Source organism: Sinohyriopsis cumingii, chromosome 6 (genome assembly GCF_028554795.1).
Source record: "Sinohyriopsis cumingii isolate HCF-2022 chromosome 6, ASM2855479v2, whole genome shotgun sequence".
Classification (NCBI taxonomy): domain Eukaryota; kingdom Metazoa; phylum Mollusca; class Bivalvia; order Unionida; family Unionidae; genus Sinohyriopsis; species Sinohyriopsis cumingii.
The window spans coordinates 98,640,685-98,665,217 of record NC_142966.1 but is presented as its reverse complement, the minus strand read 5'-3'; the positions used below and the strand labels follow the sequence as shown (position 1 = coordinate 98,665,217).

Here is a 24,533-nt window from a genome sequence, read left to right as displayed (position 1 = left end):
ACAACTATAAAATATGTACAAACTTAGAACACACTCAGTCAAATTTATCATCTCCAAACGCGAGACTACTACATGAGCCAAAATAGAAAATGAAATATTTAATGAGGTAGGGATTTTTGCATCGGATGCCAAAGCAAACTTGCGTGATTCAACTGGTTGCAGAGGTCACTTGCACCAAAATAGCAGCTACTTCTTTGTATGCCTTTGTTTCGAGAAAATGCGATATAACCAGCTTTGAATATTCAATAAGTCCAAGTTAATGCATAACTTTAATTAGACTTGGTTGGCGTATCTCAACGTACTAAATGCGTAGAAATTATATAAAAAATATATAAGGGGCATGAACAGACTAGTAGTGATTTACTAACTTGCTTTCACAGAGTCTCTTAGCTTCGGATTTAGTTTCGTAATCAATTTTCCAATGAAGTAGAAAAATTATGGAGAATCTTAAGATTGGCAGGTTTTCAAAATGTCATCAGGGGTGAATGTTTTACAACAGTACTTTTATAAACATAAGTGGAAAGTGGGTAGATAAGGCCAATACACAATCAATACACGCATAAACGAGTAGGTAACGATAAATATAACAAAACTAGCTACCCAATGAAACAAGCAAGGAAGTAAATCAAGGTTTCATCAGGGAGGTCGGTTGAAGGGGATACGAAAATGGCGTTGGTGAGTTTCTACGTTTGTGATTTGTGGCATCAATACCCCATCGACTTTATTTGTAGTTATAAATTTCTCCCAACCATTATATATTAAACAGACGGATTTTTGGATAAGACATTACTATTTTAAGTATGTTGTGTTCTAAAGAAAATAGTATTTTGTATGGACTTGTGCTGATGGATGGTCAACATTCACTTTCATTCTCTTGATACTGGTTTCACCCAAGTGCGTGACTTGACAAAAAGAAGGTCAGTTGATCTCGAGGTGGCATGGGTTTTTCTAACAGATTAACTCAAGATAGGTAGACATACGTATTTAACACACACACACACACACACACACACACACACACACACACACACACACACACATATATATATATATATATATATATATATATATATATATATATATATATATATATATATATATATATATATATAATGTGTATTCGTTCTACGTTTCAGCAACAATGGTCTTCAGGACTAGGTGATTCAAAGTAAGTAATAACCTGTTCAAAATCTGATTTCGCTTGACATTCAGTAGAACAATAATTAGCTACTAATTGTCTCTTGCGTTTATCTTATTTTGTGAGTATAAGCTTCTTATTCTCAAACGCATACTGAACCACATACGTAATAGAGATAGCATATGTCTTTTATCTCGTAGGCTGTACGTATTCTGGTATTGATAAGCTTGGAATATTTTACAGCAACTAGTGTTGTTCAGTGGCAATTATAGTGATGCGCATCGTTTGTTTTCATTGCTTGTTAAATAATAAAACGCCGTAAATATCGCAAAGTTCCTTTGAAAAAGGGACTTAACTTCGTATTGAATTTAGCATGAAAGCCGTGGATGTTCTAAATGTACATTCTTCAATTGTTTCCATGGCATTTGCTTATCTTTTACATGCTACTAAAATGACATTATTCGTTTGTTTGAGTTACTAGTAAAGAAAGTGATAAATGTATGGTGTTCTGAGTGAATTACAATATTTAATGCGCTGATGTAATAATGGTATTAAATAGGTTTACTTACCAACAATCTTGATGAATCACAATTATAATGTAACCGAGAATGTTCTTGATTGAATTCATAGTAATCCCTATTTAGTATTTTAGTCCAAAATGTCTTTGAGTACTTTGTAATTCCAACAAATATTTGTTAAATAAATGTCTCATCTTAAACAATATAGGAAGACAAAAGTAAATAACTGCACAGACTGAAATGAATGAAGAAATAAAATAATTGTTTTTAATCAACTTTAAATAAAGCCCAAAACACAGTAATATAACCAAGACGTCGTTCAAATTAATTCTTTTCTAAATAAAAGAGTCTGAAAGAACATACATCTATTATTGAATACTTACATGAAAATATTTTGATAATTTCCATATAAAGACACATCATCCAGCGTAAGATACTTATGAAGACGCTCTTGGTAGCAGAATTTCGGATAATGATGTAAAATAAGGATTTTTGAATAACGACACAAAGAAGTCTAGTATGCATACACCTTTAATAAACAATCATGAAATCAGATCATAAAAGGTAAACCAGTAATACAGTAACATAATTATATTACACATAACGTTGACCAGTGGAAAACGAATTCCGATGACATGAAATCATAAGAGAAGGAATGAATGTATATAAAATGTTCATAGTGATTTTTAACATTGATGTAAAATTTAAACATAAGACAGGAGAAGTACGCGATAAATTACAGAAAAATCTTCCACTCAAAAAATACCAACAGGAAAACTACCTCAAGAAGGATACGAGTTTTATAACAAAGCTGTAAAATAGCTCTAACAGCTCTCGATGTTGAATACTTTTTTACATTTTTAAAGATATTAGGTGATATAAGAGAGCACTGATATATGATTTGTATATCGTTATAATGACAAAGAATAGAAAACTGATAGACGTTTTAAAATAACAAATCAACGAACGTTCCAATACTTATCGTTCAGATATTGAGATCGCTCCAGTAAAATCAATGAAATAAGAAATGGAATTCAATGTTTAGGATTAATTTGGTGGAATACTGATACGTTTAAAACCATTACTTCAAAATTGGACATTTTTTGTTTGCGTTCTGAGATAGAAATCAAATTTTAAGTGCAAAGGACATCTTCCAAGCTAGAGAAAGAGACAAATAAAAAAGAGCGCATATTTAGGATTCAAACAAAACTCACCAATAATAAAATAAAAAAAATAAAAAAACTATTATATTATATAAGAATAGATAATTAATTTGATAGTTAAAAACTGTCCATAAATATCACGTTTCGAATAAAAGACCATTCCTAAAACTGACAGTACATAGAAAATGAAAATGTAGCAAGGAACAAAGCGTGTTCTAAACAAAATGAAAAAATAAATGAAAAACGGAAGTGAAATAAATTGTCTCACTGTTGCAGAGTAAAATTTAAAACTCAGAAAGAGTGTCAAATATTGCCCCTGTAAATAAGGTTTGTACAAGACATGAACTTAACGTAATAATTTATAGCAAAATGCAAAAAAAGTACTTGTGGTATAGAGAGTAGTATATTCTTTTAGAAACCAATGTGGTACCGATTTTACTGAGATTGTAATCATGTCCATAAGTACTTGCTGAATTAAATTCTATGAAAAACATTAAATACAACGCATTGCATGTTTATATCTGTAACTGTTAATTGACTTCCCAAACACTGTTTCTCAAGAGGGACCTATAGTCAGTCCTTACGACTGTCTTAAAGATGATATCGGCCTTATATTTCTCTATTTAGGCATGTTGGCCTCTAACTAGCATGGGTTACATATTGGTGTGGTTGCACTCTTAGTTAAACTTGCCTAAGTTCATTTTAGTTGCCGTGTTTTCTTTTTGTATGTTATATATAGATTGTGTCATAAAGGGGAACAACCACGGTTATATCTCCTTAAACATATCAACGGTCTAGATATTTCATTAGCAGATTGTTAGTATCCGCAAACAAGATGTGCGCTTATAGCCCGCTTTTATATGATTGTAATCGAAGTACAAAAGAACAATGTGCTTGCTTAGCTCAAGGACTGCCTACCCCGAAGACTGGACCGTGTTAAACGAGCAGCGACAAGGTTGACGCTAAAGCTTTTTCGAGACTAAAACGCCGAGACGACAAATGTACGACGAAACCTGTCTTCCATATCTTCAGAAGCTGAATGCACAGTCTGAGATGTTTAATAGTCTTTTCAAAGGAAAAGGTTTACATCAGTTTGAAGTCTTTCCCGACTTCTGTCTTCTCGTTGGTTTGTTTTTTAGCATTCATCCGTGGTGCCATAAACGATCATTGCTGAACCAAATTTACTGAGCGGACCCTGGTGATTCACATCCATGGTCTGGTATAGATTCAGGAGGTGTTGGTAATGGACCACATCTTTACGTAGGCCGGGAAATAGCATCGTGTATTTAGTAAGCGTAATCTTCAGTTGGTTCACTAAATATTACCACTAGCTGATGTGTCAATCTGCCGGAACGTTCACATTCTCATGCCTAAGCGAATAGACGTCATCACTTCCTGATGATACTCACTGTTGACTTAAACTATTTAACTCGTTTCTTTCGTCTGAGCAGAGCAGAAACGTGAGCAGCGGAATCTGCAGCACGTCTTATACTGATCAAGCAAACCCAAGCAGCATCTCCTGTCAAGTGTACTGTATTATGCGGGTGGCCAAGCGGCATCTCCTGTCAAGTGTACTGTATTATGCGTGTAGCCAAGAATACCAATTAAAGAATCTTACATCTGAAAACTTGATTTATTGATACAAACATTCATATTATTATTATTTCAGTGCTAAGACACAACAACGTAAGGGAAAGAAAAATAATCAAAAGGACGATGCAGGAAAAGTAAAGTGCACGCATTTCTGACAGTATACCTTTTCCATATAATGCAAAATTCAGTCTAAGTTATATCAAGGTGGTCGCGTACTCGATTGTATTCACACTTGCATGATATTCTGATATCTATTTATGTTATAAAGTCGAGAAGCTAGTAGACAAATACAGTGCAGTAAAAACCGATATTGTGGTATATGGGATAGCATCCTAACGAAAATATAACTTTCTATCTTCGTGTGCACACATAAGCATAGTTTTAGTCCCTACACTGTCAACATGACAGCGTGCGATTACCGTATGACCTGAAATTCTACAACTGACCACCGATACATTCTTCAAGCAAAAGTGTTTCCTAATAGGATTTGTAATAAGAGCAATAAGAGCATTGATTAAAAAGTGCTGAAAACAATTACACAGAATATTTAATGATAAATATTGATCATACGTTTGATAAATAATTGCAGACTAGATCATAAAGGTTATGCATGAGCTGCAAATAAAAATATATCGTAGCGCTTATGTTGCAAATACAGATGAACATGTAGCAAAATTGACATGCTTAACTATCTGCTGTATCAATAGTTACTTATAAAACATTTGACCGATCTTCAAACGTCGTCCAGTTTTGGAAGGGAAAATTAACGTCTTACGTTTTATCGTAGCATAGAAACGGAGCAATTGCCCAAACCGAGAGCATTGAACAGACATTTCCAAACAAAATGTTAACTAGTTATTTATTGAAAGAGATTTAAATAAAGACTTGCATGGATGTACAATGTGTCATCCCCGAAGTGTGTTGGTAATAATATTACTTGAAATACGGGTACGAGATTATATTAGAGTACAAGAGTTTGCATTGTAATATTTAAGTTAATGTTTCCAAGCTTAAGGCAATTAGATTGGGTGTGATAATAATTGTGTTATTGTATACTTCGGCAATATGTTTGTTTTTCTCTTTATACCTTTTATTAATTACTATATATATCTTCACTTACAGAAGTTATCCACTGCTTTTGCATAAAGATTTACATACTAAGAAGTAGACGCAGGCCATAACCATTTCTAAAAGCAACATATCTTTAAATTTTGTATGTTCTTACACATTAAAATTTTAAAGTATATATTTCACCTAAGCACGTATTTCCCAAACAGGCTATAACCACTGAAAAACCGGCCGGCGACATACAAATGGAGTGAGTATACAAAATCCTTAATATGGCACAGACAAATTATTGTTATTTAGTAGATATGAATTTACATAATTACATTTATGACTGAAAATGTGGAAACTTCTTATCACTATGCTTCAAACAGGCACATACTGCTGCATGATTTTTGAACTTACTACAATGGAGACCCGAGCAGGAGGTGTCGTCTTGGATAATACAAAGAAAAATGTTCTTTAACGATGTCTGGTTCGCCATATTATTTGATCTTAGCATCAGTTCCGAAGCGACTACCTTCCGATACATTCACCAATTATCTCTCTACAAACTTAAACACAATATAGAGAACATGGTGTATGTATGTATGTATGTATGTATGTATGTATGTATGTATGTATGCATGTATGTATGTAGTAACATCAGATAATTTTTATTTTCAAACGTTGTCCACTTAAGCATTGCACCACAAATTGATTAGACATAATCTGCAATAAAATCATAATATATTTTTCCCAGAGCAATCGCACCCATCATGAAACTGCTTAGATGGTATCCCACGGAAAATACCCAGGAGGAAGTAATTACTGGAAGTAATAATGATAGTTATGAGGATGGCTCAGAAGCCATACTATTCACGCAACCATCAACCTCATTCACAATTAAGAGGTAGGTTTGTGTATTACCATCATTAATGTAAACTTTAATTATCAGAATGCACCGATTGGTGACCTATGTTGTTAGCACGTCCCATAGGATGCTGGAGATCGCGGATTCGAACCCTGGCCGTGTCACACCAAAGACTTATCAAAATAGCAATAACAGTTTCCTCGCTAGAAGTTCATCATTATGATGTTAGTTTTAGGACTGGCGTCAGAATAATGTGATTGGATGGCACCTTATTTTACACATATACATCACACTAGTTTGAAATTCTTTAAACATTTTGATCTTGATATATCCAATTGTGCCGACATCATTTGTACGCGAACCGAATTAGGAACTTTTATCTACATTTCTAGACGCTAAAATGAAACTTTACTGATCCACTTACATGGATTATATTTGCGACACTAAGCTGAACAAAGTACAGCCGATTCAGTAAGCCGTTATTCCATCCATTTGCTCTGTTAACTCAGTTGTTAGATTGTTTGACGCGTAATTCACCGCTTGCGCATTCGGTACACCCAGGCCACATTTGCATGTTCTTAGGCACTTAGATCTAAATTCATCATTATGATGCACGCAATAATATATAAAAAGTATCTTTAAAACCTGAGAAAAAGAATTACTGATATTTTTACTTATCTGATTAGTTAAAGAATGGTACTTGCCTTCAATAGAAAACAGAATTTGGTTTAGAAATAATATCAGATCTTTAGTGAACTCAGCATCGGGATGTTGTATGCATCCGTTTATATACGTTTTGTAAGACAGAGTTTGTGCATCTAAAGTTACAACCAATGGGCGGAATTTCTTTAAAATTTTCGAACAGTGAAATATGTTAATAGTGTTAACCAATCTATTACCTATTCGATTCGGTTTGATCAGAATCAACAAGTGTCCACTGTAGAGTTGAACAACAGTTGAATACCTTCATATTGGCTGGTGTTCGTGCAAACAATAAAGTGTCAAAGTGGATCAACGCACGAGGGCAGATGAGGTCTATAAAACAGTCATTGATAGGTGCATCCAAATGTATTAAAACTAGCAACTAAGACGGGATTCAAGCTATGTTTACGCTACGGAAGGGCATACCTTGGGACTGAAATATAGTATTGTGCCCAACTCTGGCTTTGACATATGGTTCGTATCGAAGCCATTTATAATTAAATATTTAGTGCTTTCTGGGTAAGAATCTCACACAGATATCTGAGATTTGTTGCACTTATAACAATCATATAGACCATGTTTTTGAGATATTTTAGTACTTCATGTCCTCAAAGAACTATGTTTTTTATGTATTTTTGTTGATGTTGGGAACAACACCTGTAGTCACTGTGATTTCACACTATGATCTAATTTCACTCTCAAGATATAGCTAACTTTCCTCTATACAAAGTGCGTCTGTTCTTGCCTAGTTATTGTAAATTAATTTCTACATGTGCCGATTTTAAAATAATCTTTTTGTGTTAGAATTTACATCAATACTTAATCCTGGCATTTATGTATCATGTGAGATTTGTATAGTGTCATTATAACGTGATATACTCACTAATATCATTCCAACGTCACATACAATTAAACTATCCCATCACCGCCAGCAGCATAGTTTAGTGTCACGTCTTAATCTGAAATACATCGTTGATTGCTCCTTGTAATATTTTCATGTGTCATGTCCTTGTTGGTCTAAAGTTGTCTATACACAGATCTATTTTATTTTGCAGTACAGGAGATGCAGACTGTGTAAACACTGCTCTTTTTGTACAATGCCACCTAAAATGCAACTGAAGTAAGCTTTATTGCAATCATTCAGTCCGGATGATCCGTTTCATATAGGACCGTTCCATCCATAAGACAAGAAGAATAGATGCTTTAATGTACTTCTTCACCAGAAAATTTATTTCTCTACAGCCATTGGCCATTTACTTTCAGACTAGTGTTGGAAAGGTGAAAATCAATATAAGACAAGCGAACTGAGTTTACTAACTCTTGTATACCTTGATAATGCCAGTGAGATGTCCATCATCCTATTGATGACATGAATGATGCCCAATTTAATTAAAAGCTGATTAACGGACCACCCTAATAAAACGTCAAGGAGTAATTATCACAGAAGTTAAATGTTTTTTTTTAACAAATCTTATTTCGATTTATTTGATGAAATGATTTGAATGTTTGCCATACATTTGGCAAAATACCGACCTCAGTACATAAGCATTTACCCGAGCGTGTGCGACATAGAATAACAACCACTTACTATCCTTAAGGGAGGTCACATATCGTTTAAAATATATGTCATGCACAACAGTAATTTTCCACAGGTCGGACCTTTGGCACAGCTTGTTTCACGCTGCTCATTGAGCAAGTTATGCACTGAAGCAGCGTTAACGCAGATTATTTCAATACGAGAATTATATTATAAAATTATTGTCTTGGAATTGATTGGTTTTGATCAGCTCGAGATTGACATTGTAGCCACGAAGTATACCACTACAAATACCAACTCGAAACCTTGAGATGGATTCATATTTGAACGGGTTGCAATAATACACTCACATCCTGTTTCTTGATATTTCAATTAATCTAATGCTTTGCATCGTCACAACTGTGTTTGATTTAGGTATATTTATATCCGGGATGTTGTAGTGGTTGTAGTGGTTATTAGAAGACATAGTCCGACTTAGTTCTTAACTGTCCTTGTGTCACGGATATGAACATCACGACAGCACGTCCCACCCGATTTTCAGTAGGTCTATTTTGTATGGATATTATGCACAAACGTTATTTTATATTTAATGGTTTAGCAACTGTGTTATTGTTATTGTTATTATTATTATTATTATTATCATAGCGCAAAACAACCAAAACGTAAAGGACGGAAGAAGGGTCCAAAAAAAGATGAAAGAAAGGTAAAGTGAACAAATATATTACAATCCACTGTTTGCATGAGGACTTCGTCAGTTTAATATAAATGGGATGGTCACGAACTTGATGATAACCGGAAGAACACCAAGGTTTAATATAAATGGGGATGGTCGTATATTTGATGGTAAATGGATGATCAATAAGGTATAATATAAATGGGGATGTTCGCGTAATCGATGGTAACCAGAAGATTACAAAGGTTCAATCTAAATGGGGATGGCTGCGTACTTGATGGTAACCGGAAGAACGACAAGGTTTAATGTTCTTACTGTTGTTATGGTGGAACTCCAAAGGGACTTAAATATGATGCAGTAAAATGTAATATTTAGTAAATGGGATATGATTCGTACGAAAGGCAAATGTTTCACTAGTATTTGAGTAGAAATTGGTGTAGCTCATACATTGTCATCAGCATGTGCGTATATTCCATTAATTACACACACACACACACACACTCACACACACACACACACACGCACACACACACACACACATATATTATATATGTGTGTGTGTCGTTTATATGACAATGTCGATCATAAGGACGAAATTGAGAGTAGAAAATATATGATAATAAAAATTAATCATACATTTCAGAATTGTTTGTGAAGTGAATACAATTAAAAAACTCAGTTATAAGTTATGTTCAAACGACACTGAAAACGACATTTGAGTATTATGTTACGAGTATAGATCAAAGTATTGTAACAAATGCACGTGGATTACCATATCTCTCTCTCTCTCTCTCTCTCTCTCTCTCTCTCTCTATATATATATATATATATATATATATATTATTAACATGTATCTCGAAAATATTGGAAAAGTCTTGAAGTGTGTTTGAACTGGATGTGGTATTGATTGTGTGTACTTATGTTTTAAAAATAGTTATCACACAGGGTTGTGAAACCGTCCATCTCGAAATCTGTTTAAAACACAACTATCATACATGATATGCTCATCATTTTAAGAGCTTTAAATAATGATTAAAATGCATAAGAATTTGTTTCTACTTTCCTAAAGTTTACTCGTTCCTTCTATCATTGTATCGATTAAAATGCTCTTACTAACTTACATCCAAGTATAAGAATTTACATCTTAAGTTTTCTTCTGGTTCAAGATTGTTTCTGACTGATTCATTCGTGATAATGTTTCATACATTTTAGGTTTTTACTCAAGATTTTGGCAAGATATTTGTTATTCTGTTTATGTTTTGTAAATTTACTACGTGTATAGCAAACATGATATGGTCTGTCGATCCTTTCTAGTCATGACATTTATGTAAATCATCATATTTTAACTGGAGTAATTGATTGTCTTTGGAACAACATGTCAGCATTACTCAGAACATGGAAAATAAGCCATTACTTAACTAAAAGATTGATTTATAAAATTAATTTATGCTGCGGGCCTGATTTTATCGAACGTATACTTAGGAATTTGGCTTAACATGTCCTGCTGTACCTATAGTCCTTTACCCTTTACCTTGTTCTTGCATTCTTCTTATTCTAGCGGTGCATGCAGCAAACGGGATCTATCTATCTATTCATCTGCTTGTGTCTCTCGCTGGCTAGCCAGTAGTTTCCCGTGGGTCCGTGGTTCTTCTCAGGGCCTTTCCGGAATCTTCCTACATCAATTATACTGACCACCGTGAATCGTGTGCTGAAAAATGGTATTAAGCACACAAGCTATAACACTAATAGGATCTCTGTATATATTTATATATGTAGGAATATTCTGGAAAGGCCCTGACATTGCGACAATTTTGATTTTTGGGCTTTAACGCCATTTTGACGGACTATACACTACATGGCATCCACTGTATTTGACAATGAAGGAATAAAAGAGGATCTCGTTATAGATTCTGGCTTATGGCATGCTACTGGCTAGTTTTCTAACACATCCGCATAGGTGAAGTCAAGACTCGAATCCACGCGGACAGAGGTAAAATGTGTATCGTCTGTAAAGACGAGCGTCTTAGACCACGCGTGTCCCCTCAAACGGATATTATTATATTATGAACATGGTGATATCACAAAAATTTGGTTGCTAGTGAAATATGAGCCCCATTTGTTTCTCATGTTTGCACTTACACTTCAGGGTCGCAATTGCAATACGAATTAGTACGATGTACTGTTTACCATACATTCTTTACATTCTTTACATACCTTATTTGCAATAAATTTGCAGAGTGATCGATTGCATGACCCAAAATACGCCAGTGCATCAATTGAGATGCATACAGGAGAAATTAGCGTGGGTTATCAGGATGATTCACATCCTTTGAATGATGCCAGTCCATCAACCACAATCCCAGAAAAGAGGTTTGTGTACGTATGTGTGTGTGTGTGCGAAATTCGTTTTTTCATTGATATAAATTAAGCTTATGCAAACTAGAATAATTGCAAGACTAGATCATGTTTTATTGATACTCTTGTCCATATTGAACAATTATTACATAATGCAATATAGTAATATAATATAAAAATATACTTCAAAAGATATTATTATAGATGTTCACTGGAAGGACGATAAGATAATAAAACACGGCATGTTTGTCATATCTTTCGTCCACTTGATACAGGTTTACGTTGTATAATAATGTCATGATTTTTACAGGATGGAAGTATTGAAGGCAAAAGTAAGAAAACTGAGGTAAGAATTTTCACGAAGCTTGTTTTTCTCCTGGAAGAATTGAACCTTGTTATGCAGCTTTGGAATACATGATAGTAAGGAATGACATTAACAAACCAAGTGTGAAGGCATCTCAGTCAAACAGGTTTTTAAGTAGCTTTAAATTCTAGTCAGTGTTTATTAAGAGCTTGATTAATTTCATACTATTTGCAATATATCCGATGAATCCTCCTGTATTATAGACACTCAGTATGCACATGTATTATTAATTTCGGTATAAATAATCAAAATGTTCTAATCACATGTATTAATAATATCGTTAATACTCGGAGAGTATCATGATCGTTCACTTTTTCGCCGAGCAGACTGAATATGACCATTCTCCATACATGATTATTTATCCAGTGTGTAATACAAACGTTTCCAGAACACTAGTTTTCCCGCACTATCTAATTGAATCACTGAAGTTTTATATATCCGATACTGCTCATAAGTTACTTTATATATTCGACTTCCCTTTGTGAGTGTATTGCTTGTTGTTTCATATCTCACCTACTCTGTGAATTTCCGCGAATGATCGCAGAAACATTGACGAAATATTACAGCAAATGCCACTGTTATAAATGTGAACCGATTTCATTTACTGATACCATGGCGTTCGTTACGGAGGCTCGAATGATACGACATCTTAGATCGAAACATTGCCAGCTTTCTATATTTAAAAATACATTCACTAGAGTATTTGTGAACTTGTGCAGATAATTCCATTAGGTACTTATAATGTGTTAGATATAGTTCTATGTTTTCTTGACGTACAGAGTTATCTGCAATTTCCAGCACGTTCTACGCTGTAATGATCATCTATATCTCTATATCACGTAGGAAAACCGTTTGTGTTTTGTTGTATCAAAATCGGCTTAAGAAACTAATGAAGACAAAGGTCTGTTGAAATTTCAATCATGTTGATTTATATCATGAAACTACAAAGGGTTTTGATCAATATCTCCGTTGAAGGATGTGTTGCGGACGATGCTGAAGAAGAGATATTTGCATAACTGACACTGGAACACATGATCTTTGACCTTGTATCTGAGTGCAGCAGCACATGCATTTCCACTGGTTGCATGGGCAGCTTGCAAATGTTTCTGATCAGAGTTTGACAAATCAAATCCCCTTGTTCAGCATAATCCTTCTGTACGTCGAACGTACATTCTCGCCTTTTGAAGCCGTTAGCCTTGGCCAATAATTGGGCGATGCACATTTAATGTGGCTAATAATTTTGTTATTGTCTGACATTCTGCAAAACTCTGCTTAGTATTCTTTAGAGTGACAAATACTTTATGGATGATTCGATTTGTCCTCCGACATGAATTTCGTAGCATGCAGCCCTGAACAAAAACATAGCTTAGAAACTCCATGACAGTATGAAATCCATTTTGAGCATGCTACCCAAGCAGTAATCTCTTTGCTGTGTTATTCCTCGGTATAATTTCTATGAAAATGATGGTAACAATTTAATTGAGTTGGAAGACGTTCTTTCTTTTTAAAGACAATGAAGTCACATATGGCATATTCAAACTCTGCTACATCTTACCGTTGTTAATTGCAATATTGCAAAGGATTCTGTGACACAGTGTAATGTGTACAGACTGGTAATCAGTAAATGTAAAAGTCATCCACATTAAGGGTGATAAGGACATGAAAATCAATTACCATTCTGAGCAACCTTTCTAGCAAAATGCAAAAGCCATGCTAAATATAACTATTTGGAGGTGAGAAGAGTCTCTGAGGAACACTGCTAACAACTTAAGATTATAGCCAAGTTCACAAGTTGAGACTACAACAAGATATGATTATATTCAATGTTTTAACCTTTGACATAGCTTAAACTAAAGTCACTGTATAGACACGTATAGCCCAAGGGGAGCTACCCCTCTTAGCAGAAACCTTGGAAAATAATCATCTTTCATAGTGCAACTTCCATAACGTACAAGAAGTAGATGGAGCCCTATACTGCAAAACCGACTATTTGCTGGACACTCCTTCTCATATCAATAAATGACTAGACAGTCGATCTAAAAAGAGATTCTGTTTGACAATTATTGCATCTTCTCCAAAATTATTTGCCTCATCAAAAAATTCTAATTCTTTTTAGAGAAAAATAATTCCACTAAATTTGCACTATTAAGAACGTTACAACTTTAACAACTGGAGGTGAATCAGGTTTGTTTAAATTTTAACATACTTTTAAAAAAAATTTGGAAACAAAGGTTTAGAATATTAAAATAATTTCTTAAGGAAACAGAATTCATTCACGTTGTGTGAAATGTATTGTTTGCATTCACGTTACCTCCTTTTAAATACATACCAGATATTCAAAACTGCATAGCTGTTTACGTTACGAAAGGAACCATCGTTGCCATTCGAAGGCTTTCACAATTTCACTAAAATTAAATGTTCAGATAGCCTTTCATTAGAAACATTTAATTGAGCAGATATAATAAGCAAATGCAGAACTTGATTAAAAAATTACCATTGTGTGAACATAAAATAGTATTTTTCATATGATTCGAAAAGAATAACAGTTATATAATAACACCAGACGAGGTTGTTGTTGTTTTGTAAATTAGTTTTAGAAGCATGCGAATTAACCATCTCACACTTCTTTTACAACCATTTATCCATTATTGCAGAAAAAAGTTTTCAAGAAAAGACGAGGAACTCAACCATGTAAGGTAGTGATGACCATTTTTGAACAGGCCACTTAATGTCGACACGTATCTCAGTAAAATAGTTCGAAATTGGAAACAAAACCCCCATTCAACCGGTGTATTAATAGCCACACACGATAATGTTTTAGTTCTACATTACACGTGCATAACGATTGGCTTTAAACTCATGACATTATCTCAAAAAGAAACCTAAATGGTCAATGAGATTGACCGCCTATGCTGGCATAATTGGATAATGGGTTTTGTCATCCCTGTTTTGGAGTTGACAATTTTTAGAAACATATATACCTCATTGTGATGAAATTTCACGAAGTACAAGACTGAACCATATATTAATCAGATGTACCGCAGTTGAAACGATGTTTCTTCTTCTTCCTTCTCCAACCCAATGTATACTCTTCCTCAATAGTAGCTTAACCATTATTTGCATTTGTACTAGTAGAACTACGATGAAATTATTTGTTCCCATTTAGTTGTTATTCACAGGACTTTGCTTCACCAAATGAATACAATATATTACATACGCAAATGAAACAGCATGTTGTCTGAATTATTACAAACCATTATTAGTATTGACATTATGTGACATATTTTGTTTTTGTGATATCTCATAAACTCAGTATTTAATAATGTCTGAACTTTAGCCTCTTAATATTAAATTATCCATAATATGCATTTAATGTGTAATAATAACAATAATAATAATAATAAAATATGTTGTATCACATTCTTATTAGAATCTCATTTCTTTCAAGAAAGGAACACGATACCCTAAAGGGAGATTTAGATGCGATGAGCAGAAGGTATGAAGAAGAATTGCAAATATATTCAAGGAAAGTCAAACAACTTGAGAAAGAAAAGAACGACCTTCTAATTAGGTTTGTTCTTCAATAAATAAATTGTAATAACGTTAACACATGGATATGACTATTCTCTGAATAATATATGGTAATATATACAGACAATACCTGCAATGAAAGTTGTCCTCTAAAACTAAATATATGTACTGTTCTGTTCAAGACGTTCACCTATTTGTCTTTACTATAATTCTGGTTTTGCTTCAATGAGATATTTTGAAACTTTACCCTTTTTGCTTCCGAAATCTCTTTTATTCACGTGCTGGAATAGTATGTATGACTTTAAATGCCAAAAGAAGGAAATACTTGACGAAAACAACTTTTCGCGTACTTTGTGTACCAACAGCAGACTACAATCAAACATTAAAGAAAATAATCTTCTAGGATTCATTCTTAAAAACAAAAGATTAAAGTGTCACAATTAAATTCAATTCAGACCTGCGTTGACTTCCTCAACAGAATCATAAAGAAAAGTTGATTATATTTTCAGCAAACATTACCCACATTAATGGTATTTAACTTTAATTGTCTGAATGATATATTTGCCTTGCCTGCCACTCATCCATGCAACATTTACAAGAAATATAGTTTTCAATGTGTCGTATACTGTGCAACGTCTATGTATATTCCTACAGCGGGATTGCACATTTGCGGACAGGTCTCCTGCATTCGTCGTGAGAATGAACGGCTGATTATGATACTTTATAAGAAGCCTTTACGACAAAATAAAGTTGGTTCTTTCTTAAATTATCAAGCACTATATCATACTCAGATAAAGTGTTATTATCATAACCTGTAAAATCTTTCAAAATAGAACTAACACAAACATTATTTCAGACTTGCAAAATAGGAATCCAATCCCACATTATACTCAAGCTGCGTAGTGGCAGACTAACGTGATGCGTAAGTCATATTGCTTATTCAAGTTAGCCTTTTATTCCATTAAGGATTAGTTCCTATGCTGCGGCAAGAGTGACCAATGAAAACCCATGCATTACGGACCTGAGTGATCTAAACAGACCCACTAAGATTTCAGAGAGATATTCAGAACTTTACGACAACCATTGGACTGATGCTTTCCAAAACCTGCAGCACAAACATCACCTGTCAGAGACTGATGCTATAGAATTTCTCCTTGACGTACTCTTTGTAAGTACAAATGTAATTTCTATACCCAGTCTCATAATAATTTGCGTTAAATAGGCTATTACTGGTAGGTTTCTTAGATGATGACGTTCATGAGTTATTATTTCAGTAAAATAAATTATATTATATAATTATAGCTATTACATTTAATTAACAAATTATGACATGAAAGCGCTAGTACTTTTCTATAGTCTACAAAGAAAAATCAGTGATGACCGATCACGTTAATGTTTGAATTGAAATAGTTTCCTAGTTCTTTGTCTCGGCACTTAGCGTTTTACCGTGAATTGTAGTCTTTGAACATGATGCACATGTTTTGCCTATACGCATCTGTTTAATGATTAATTGGATGGGCGAAAATTAATCATTAAGATTTGTGTATGTCACGTAGTGGGCACTCTTTTCATTATTATTTCTTAGCTTATATCCTTAAAGCGATTCAAAGTAGTACTTAAAACATTTATAAGAAAAAGTTTCAGAAATATGTTTTAGCCTTATCACATAATCGTCGTAACAAAGCTGTTGTAGATAATACACAATGGGTACATTTAGTGTTAATAATTTCATAATTACTGTTACAATAGTCATATGTAATCCTATCTAAGAGCGTATAGAATTAATGTTGCTCAACCATAACGTAGTTGTTAAACAGTTAAGGTACAGCGAAGAAAAAAATACAAATCTAATCTGATTTTGACAGGTTTCCTTTGTCGAGTGCAAAAATGCCAGATCACAAAGAGAAACAGCTATACAAGCTCTAAACCAATATATTGGCGCTGATGGGGTATGTACATTTTGAATTAGGTTTTAACATCACTGTTGTGATTATGCAAATGAGTGACTTTTTCTCCTCGTTAAAATTGATTTTGATACTACCTTTGACTAATGTATCAACCGTGTAAGTAAATCCAACCGTCACAGGGAATACTGCGTAAATGGATAGTTCAAATACTAGTTGAGTGCTTTATCATCTTTACTGTCCAAACATATGTCTCATGCATGTACCTGTGACATATTTCTCTATCTTTGGAAGAGATGGATGCTATCATGTCTCTTTCAGCTGCAACGACCACTTATTCAACTCAGGGTGATTAACAATCACATCTAATTATTCTTGATATGGTTTATCACATTACTACTTCGAAATGTCAAAGGGACAGATTGGGAATTATACCCGAATCTCTAGAAAGTTAACCAGGAACTTTACCAGTTAAGCTAGCTTTTCTTGTAGGAATTCATAACGCTTCGTATCTCAACTCCAGCCGAGGACGAATTACCAGCACATGATAAGCAATATCAATTATTCCAAGTTACGCACACTTAATTTGGTATCTTTTTTTTACATCATCGAAGCCAAGGATGTAAGAAAAACGCATTACGTGCTGACTTGTTTAAGATCTAGTTTAAGAAACATTTTACATTTGTTTGATACTATTTTAGGATGACCCAGATCTGACTGTAATTGAGGTGATGAAAACTTTAAGAGGCGCCAAGAAGAGAAACATAAAAAGAACGCAGAAAGCATTTATCGAGGTGATTACCATTATCTAAATTTGTAAAATTTAATCAGAAAGAAGATCCTATAAAAAATAATTTGGTTAAGAACCCACACAACTGAAGTTATGTTTATTGTCACAACTGTTGCAATTGAAACAAACATTATTGAAAATGTTTATTCAATTATCTTCGATAATTGTATAGTGACCGATTCATAAGAAAACTCATGTATTTCAATGATACTGAAGTTGAAAAATGTAACAGAAGAAAAAGAGTTAATACAAAGTTTCCACACATTTACCGTTAAAAAATTTAGTCAGATGAAATGCTGTTTCTTATAAAGAAACATAGATAACCCCTAGTGTTGCATATTTTGCCGTGCAACAGTTAAATTATAAACTGTCACAAGTAATGGATCAGCAACAAAGAAATTGAATCAAAATAACATGACATTTAATATGAACCATCATAACATTTACATGAAATGTGGTATGTTTTTGTAGAGTGTGGAGAAGAAGTTAATTGCGAAAACGAATTACAAGCAAAGGCTGCCGGACATCAGACCATATTTGGTTGAGTGCGTTGAAATTTGCTTTTTGATGAATATACAGGAGCCACCCCTTGAATTAAGAGGACTATTGTACTCATTTGACACGCCATTCGATGTCTCCGCTTTTAAGCCGTACACCAAATCTGGGAAGAAAATTGAGTATGTAGTATGGCCAGCCATGCTTTTACATCATGACGGTCCCCTTTTATGCAAAGGTATTGCACAAGGAATGCCAGACCGGACGGATGTACATAAATCGACGAGCGTAAAAGTAATTGATAGACAGGCAGAACACTTACAAGAACGTATGAATGATCGAATACCGAACAATAAAAACAGTGAAAATCTTTCTCATCAGTCACGGAAATGCATAACTGAAAAGAGTAAAAGCCAGTATGACAAACCTGGCAGCTCAATATCGACTGTTTTCTGCATGGAGGACACTGTAATTTCGTCAAAGAGCAAACCAATCCATTCCATATTCACAGATGAAAACAACGTAGAAAAATTACAAAGAGATGGTAGTGCAAAAGTAATTGCAGTTGAAAGAGATACCATTTGCTAAACAGCAGTGCATTGTTTAAATACATGTATGACGGATTCTCCAAAAGTCGAGTATACCCATATACTCAGCATTTTGAGAATTCGTAATACATCTTTTCTAAGACCATGGACTGCTTATTCGTTATGTGCCTTGGTTTGATATACATTGTAAATTCAATAAAGATCAAAGATGAAATCGATTGGAAAACGTTTTAAATAATCTTAGATTAGCATAATATTAGTTTAGAACGTTGTATGTCACTTGTATGAAAAATCTCAAACTCTCGTAATGCATTTGTGATTTTCTTGCCAAGATAACAATGTCGTAGTGCTATGTTAGCTTGGAGTCTTCAGAAGTGTGAGACATAAGTTGACAATTCCTGAACACTTAGTTTGGTTCATTTTTATTCCATTTTGATCATCGTTTGCTCATTGTGATTCTTTTTAGGAGTGGATGCATTTTTTTCTGATTATATCAATTTTATTTGGCTACTACTATTATATCAGTTGTTTGCAAAATATAACTTGATCTGATACCAACGAAATGAGGAAACTGTTTTACACACAAGAAATTACTTATTATGTCATCCGCTGTAGTTAGTGGAAAAATTACTGGAAATTTTGAACTGATGATGAATTACTCTAATTATTTATCGATTTGAACGTGTTGATAATTGCTCTCCGCACTGACTTCGTCTTTAATGTTTGGAAGGGTTCCACTCCATAGTGTTCTACCATTATCACGTGATTACTTGTTAATTGTTGTGTACCTCATCTGTGGTCTATTATACGTGCATTTATCATGACGTTGAATTCTATGTTGCTGTGTATTACAAAAATATGAAACTTGGACGTAAAAGATTGTTGTTGTGAATCGTTATATTGTCTCTGTAAGTTTCTGTTAGTAAAATGAAAACCGCAGTTGTTTAACCTCTAGAAAAAATGTACAGTATACGTCGATTACTTCGAGTTTGAAGTCATGTTTTCATTTCATGCATACATTTAACGCATTTAAGTCAATAGATCTGAATTAATTCTTTGGAAAAATAATACAAAAGTATAATTATTCAATAATGTATGCAAATGAGTACAGAGGACACACCGTTGTCATGTATTGTATCCAATACTTTACTTCATGCCTCTTGATGTACGAAATATCCTTTAATTTACAGACACATTTTTATGAATTCAATCTTCTTGAATATTTGATAGATATAGGCTTTATTACGTATGAAATTGTCAACCCCACTCGTATATAGGGAGACGAATTTGTTCGGAATTTTGGTGCATTTCTTTATCGCATTTGCTGTTATATTCAATGATATCATACCGCAAAAACCCCACATATACAAATATTTTTTGTACAGATTTTGTCTAATGTATTGATATCTATCCCACATCAGTTTCATATGTCAAAATTAATGTCTGCGATAATCATTGTGAAAAACGACTAACATGTTAAGAATGATCGCTCTGACCATTTCCTGTCATAGCTGCTGTTCAAGTTTATATTATTTGTCTAACGTTCTTGTGAGAGAATGGTCTACGACCTAAACACAGTTCGTCATGGATAATACGTTGATAGTAAGAATTATTTGTCTAACGTAATTTGAAAACAACCGATCTACTTTCTCTTTTTATTTCCGAATAAGCATTAACCGAAATTGATACAAGTTCAAAATCGTGTTGCAAAGGGTATGGTCGAAAGCTTTTGAAAGCATACTTTTCGAAAACCAGTTTTATTGTATGCAAGTTAATTTTAATTAATTGTATTTATTTAAAATTGCTTAATCCCTGTCTATTTAAGTATGAAACCTGTTTGTAATAGTTAGGGCTGAGGCTCAGGAAAAGACATGAAATACTTGAAAAAGAAATCACGTAAAAAATGTAGGGAATGTCCTGGCTAGACTTACTATCAGCAAAAGATATAATTTTGTTACTTAAACAGTTGTATGAGGTAAGAAATTATTTGTGATGGTTCGCTAAACCTCTGTATATAGAATCCAAATAATTACTATATTAAATGTGAAATAATTTCCCACGATATGAATTTTATATATATATATATATATATATATATATATATATATATGTGTGTGTGTGTGTGTGTGTGTGTGTGTGTGTGTGTGTGTGTGCACAATTGTATGTATATATTGAAGGAAATTCGATATTGCGATATAAATTAGTACAACCACTGCAGTAGAAATGACACATTTCTTTCTAACTTTGGAATGTACTAAGTAAAACAATTCTTAAAGGAATTATAACGATATATACATAAAATATTGCGTATTTGAAAGCTTTCCTACAGAGAGGAAGTTTCTAAAATTAAACAGGAATGATTACACAATCAATGCTTTGTGAACTCAAGGTATGTACAAACATAAATAGTTTTATTTGAAGCTGTTGGTTCCAACTCTATTTCTGTAACTGAGATCTTCCAAATTTAATTATATGCATAATTTAGCCTAGTGGACAATGCCCTGATTATTTACTATTCCTTTGACAATATGCATGACACAACCCTCCGTATTCTTTGCTACTTCACGTGTATTTTATACATATTATCACATTACGTAGTAAATATTCAATCACGAAATATATTTAAAACATTTAAAACTATATTTTAATTTTATTCTTACAATACATCGTACAGAGTCATTTATGAAACCCACAACAAACCTTAACTTGTCGTTTATAAGAAATCAAATGACGAAGCGAATTTTACATTTACTCTCGAAATTGAAACGCAAGAAATTCATATTTCATTGTTAAAATTGAACATATGTTCCTTGCGCTCTCTAATGTCCGAAGTTACATTTCCAAACTATCTTTTTCAGAGCGGAAAGAGCATTCCATATATTTTACATGTGAGCAAACAATCACTTTCAACTTCTATTTGGTGTTGTATACAATACATCAAGGAAGATATTTACAACGTTGTAGATTCTTTTTGAAATATTTCAACTTATTTTCAAGAAGGCTACTTCATTTTATATTGGAATATTCTCACAATATTAAAACTGTGATTTCGTTTAATTGTTACAACTTAGAATAATATTCATGTGAAAGTTGTATAGGTACTGGACAGTGAAATGTGAAATAATTTCCCCCCACGATATGAATTATATATATATATATATATATATATATATATATATATATATATATATATATATATATATATATATATATATATACACGTTTTAGGTGCGTTGTGGGCAGTCATCCCGAAAGTGGGTTTACGGGAAGGACATGATATAGTTTACATTTCAAATCAAAATACATATACATAGGTTGTATTTCTTACATAGTAATTATGTATATGTTGAAAATAAGTATATACACTTATGTTATAGTCCTATTCATGTTTTCGGTTCGTGGGCAGATATATAAATTTCATGGGCAGTTTTGACCTTTAGGTTGAAGATGACAAAGTAACTACCCAAAAATACGTTCACGAAGAACAAACATATAGCATTCTGCCCGTGAATACGGCCACGGGAACAATATATAGCGTACTGCCCACGAATACGTTCACAAGTAACAAATATATAGCATGACTTTCCGGTGTGCGCGCGCAAAATGGTTGTCAAGACACGACGATAAACGTTAATCTATTAAAGCATCCTTTGCAATGGCCAGCGTACATATAGCGGACGTGAGGTTCGTTTTTCACAGCTTGTTTGAAATAAATGGATGATTATATATCCAGTGTAACAACTTGTCTCGACAGCTTATGGATGCTAATGTTTGACATTTATTGTGAAGATGATTGTTCACTGCTTGTTGATGAATTCGTAGCTTCTGTTAATCGATGCTATAGCTCAATTTAACTGTCATACACTGATATGTTTAAGTCTGCTTGCACAGTTAACTATGCAGAGTTATGGAAATATAACAAATTGGTTTTAATAACTTTCAGAGTTTGTTTTACTATTACTCAATATTTGTTTCAAGTACTATAAAGGCTGTGATAGGTTGAGTGGCTTAGATTACAAATCAGGCCCTTCTCACTTGGGGGGTGGGGGGTGGGTACTGCCCATTATGAATATTACTGGTCCTAGATATCCAACCTGATATTTATGACATATAGGTTCAACATCTTACTGCTAGCAGAAATGGTGTTCTGTAGTATTTGTCCCAGTCAATAGTTTATGGATATATTATGTCATGTACTATGCTTGTTTAATTCTCTCATCTCAGTTCTGACGTTACCATTGAATGCTATAATGTTCCCAGACATCCGGTATTCTTGGTTATTAAAATTATATATATACACAGATAACTGAAGGTGAGTTCTCATTATTTTCCTAACAATTGTAATTAGTGGGGCTGTAGCAATTGATGGTCTGAGAATTCAAGTTAACTGGTTCAAAACTTGGGTAAACAACAAACTGTTTTCTTCCTTTGACAGGCATCATAAAGTTTTGCATCTTTGTCTCTCTGATGACTGTGGTACACAAGTTACAGACTTTGCCTTAGAATGAGCCTGATTTTTGATACTTGTTACTGAATGGGGTGGGGTAGGGAAGTAACAAAATTATTAAAGGTGGAATGTATGCAAACCATGCTGGAAATAGATATGTGCCAGCAACTGCAACATGTAAGCTTCAATCAATTTGGAAACTATAAGCTTTATCCTGTAAATATTAACAGTTCACATCCTGTATAAAAGATGATTTTGTGTTTGATTAACTGGAACTGTTAATTTATTATGTTAAGGAATTTATTGTTTTAACCCTAGTAAATGTAATATAATTAGGTCAAAAGTTCCAGTTTGTTTATTGTTTCCAGAGTTGATTATTGTAACTGGAAGAACCTGTTTCTAAGTGTTAAATGAAACGAAAGAGATATTGTTTACTCAAGTGATATAAAATAAAAGTTTAAAATGAACTGAAAGAAATATTGTTTATTCAAGTAATACAAAATAAATGCAAAAGTGTATATTCATTAAGAAGTGTATTGTCAATTGCAAATAAATGAAGATTTATCTTATTTTGTTCTTTACTTGTGTACAAAATTATACCTGGATTGGGCAATAATTACTTGGACTCCATTTGGAAAAGAAAAATCTATATGTCCTAAATACCTAATGTTCATATCATAATGCTCTTTTAATGGATGATTATGCTTTTCAGCTGACGTTACCATATTGCCAAGTGAACTAATAGTATGGCCTTCGGTGTGGCCCACTAATCACATTTGTAAATGAATTATGCATACAATAGAGAAATAGCTCTTAAAATATCTTATGAGTTGAACAAGATGTGTACACAAATAAAC

General features: G+C 33.5%; 1 protein-coding gene across 3 annotated transcripts; it reads left to right on the top strand.

The window, feature by feature from the left end:
- Positions 1-489: 489 nt before the first annotated feature.
- On the top strand, positions 490-24,245 carry LOC149797531 (uncharacterized). 3 transcript variants are annotated; one of them, XM_089962386.1, is made up of 14 exons: positions 490-675; positions 1,137-1,168; positions 4,489-4,546; positions 5,690-5,730; positions 6,220-6,369; positions 9,215-9,272; positions 11,479-11,612; positions 11,908-11,943; positions 14,616-14,657; positions 15,410-15,532; positions 16,459-16,660; positions 17,358-17,441; positions 18,098-18,190; positions 18,658-24,245. In XM_089962386.1, exons 1-14 carry the CDS (start codon positions 667-669, stop codon positions 19,267-19,269), a joined length of 1,674 nt encoding a protein of 557 aa, XP_089818512.1. In that variant the 5' UTR covers positions 490-666; the 3' UTR covers positions 19,270-24,245. The 3 variants fall into 3 exon arrangements, with proteins under 3 accessions (XP_089818512.1, XP_089818513.1, XP_089818515.1); XM_089962389.1 differs by lacking the exon at positions 490-675 and adding an exon at positions 697-917; XM_089962387.1 differs by lacking the exon at positions 18,098-18,190.
- Positions 24,246-24,533: the final 288 nt, after the last annotated feature.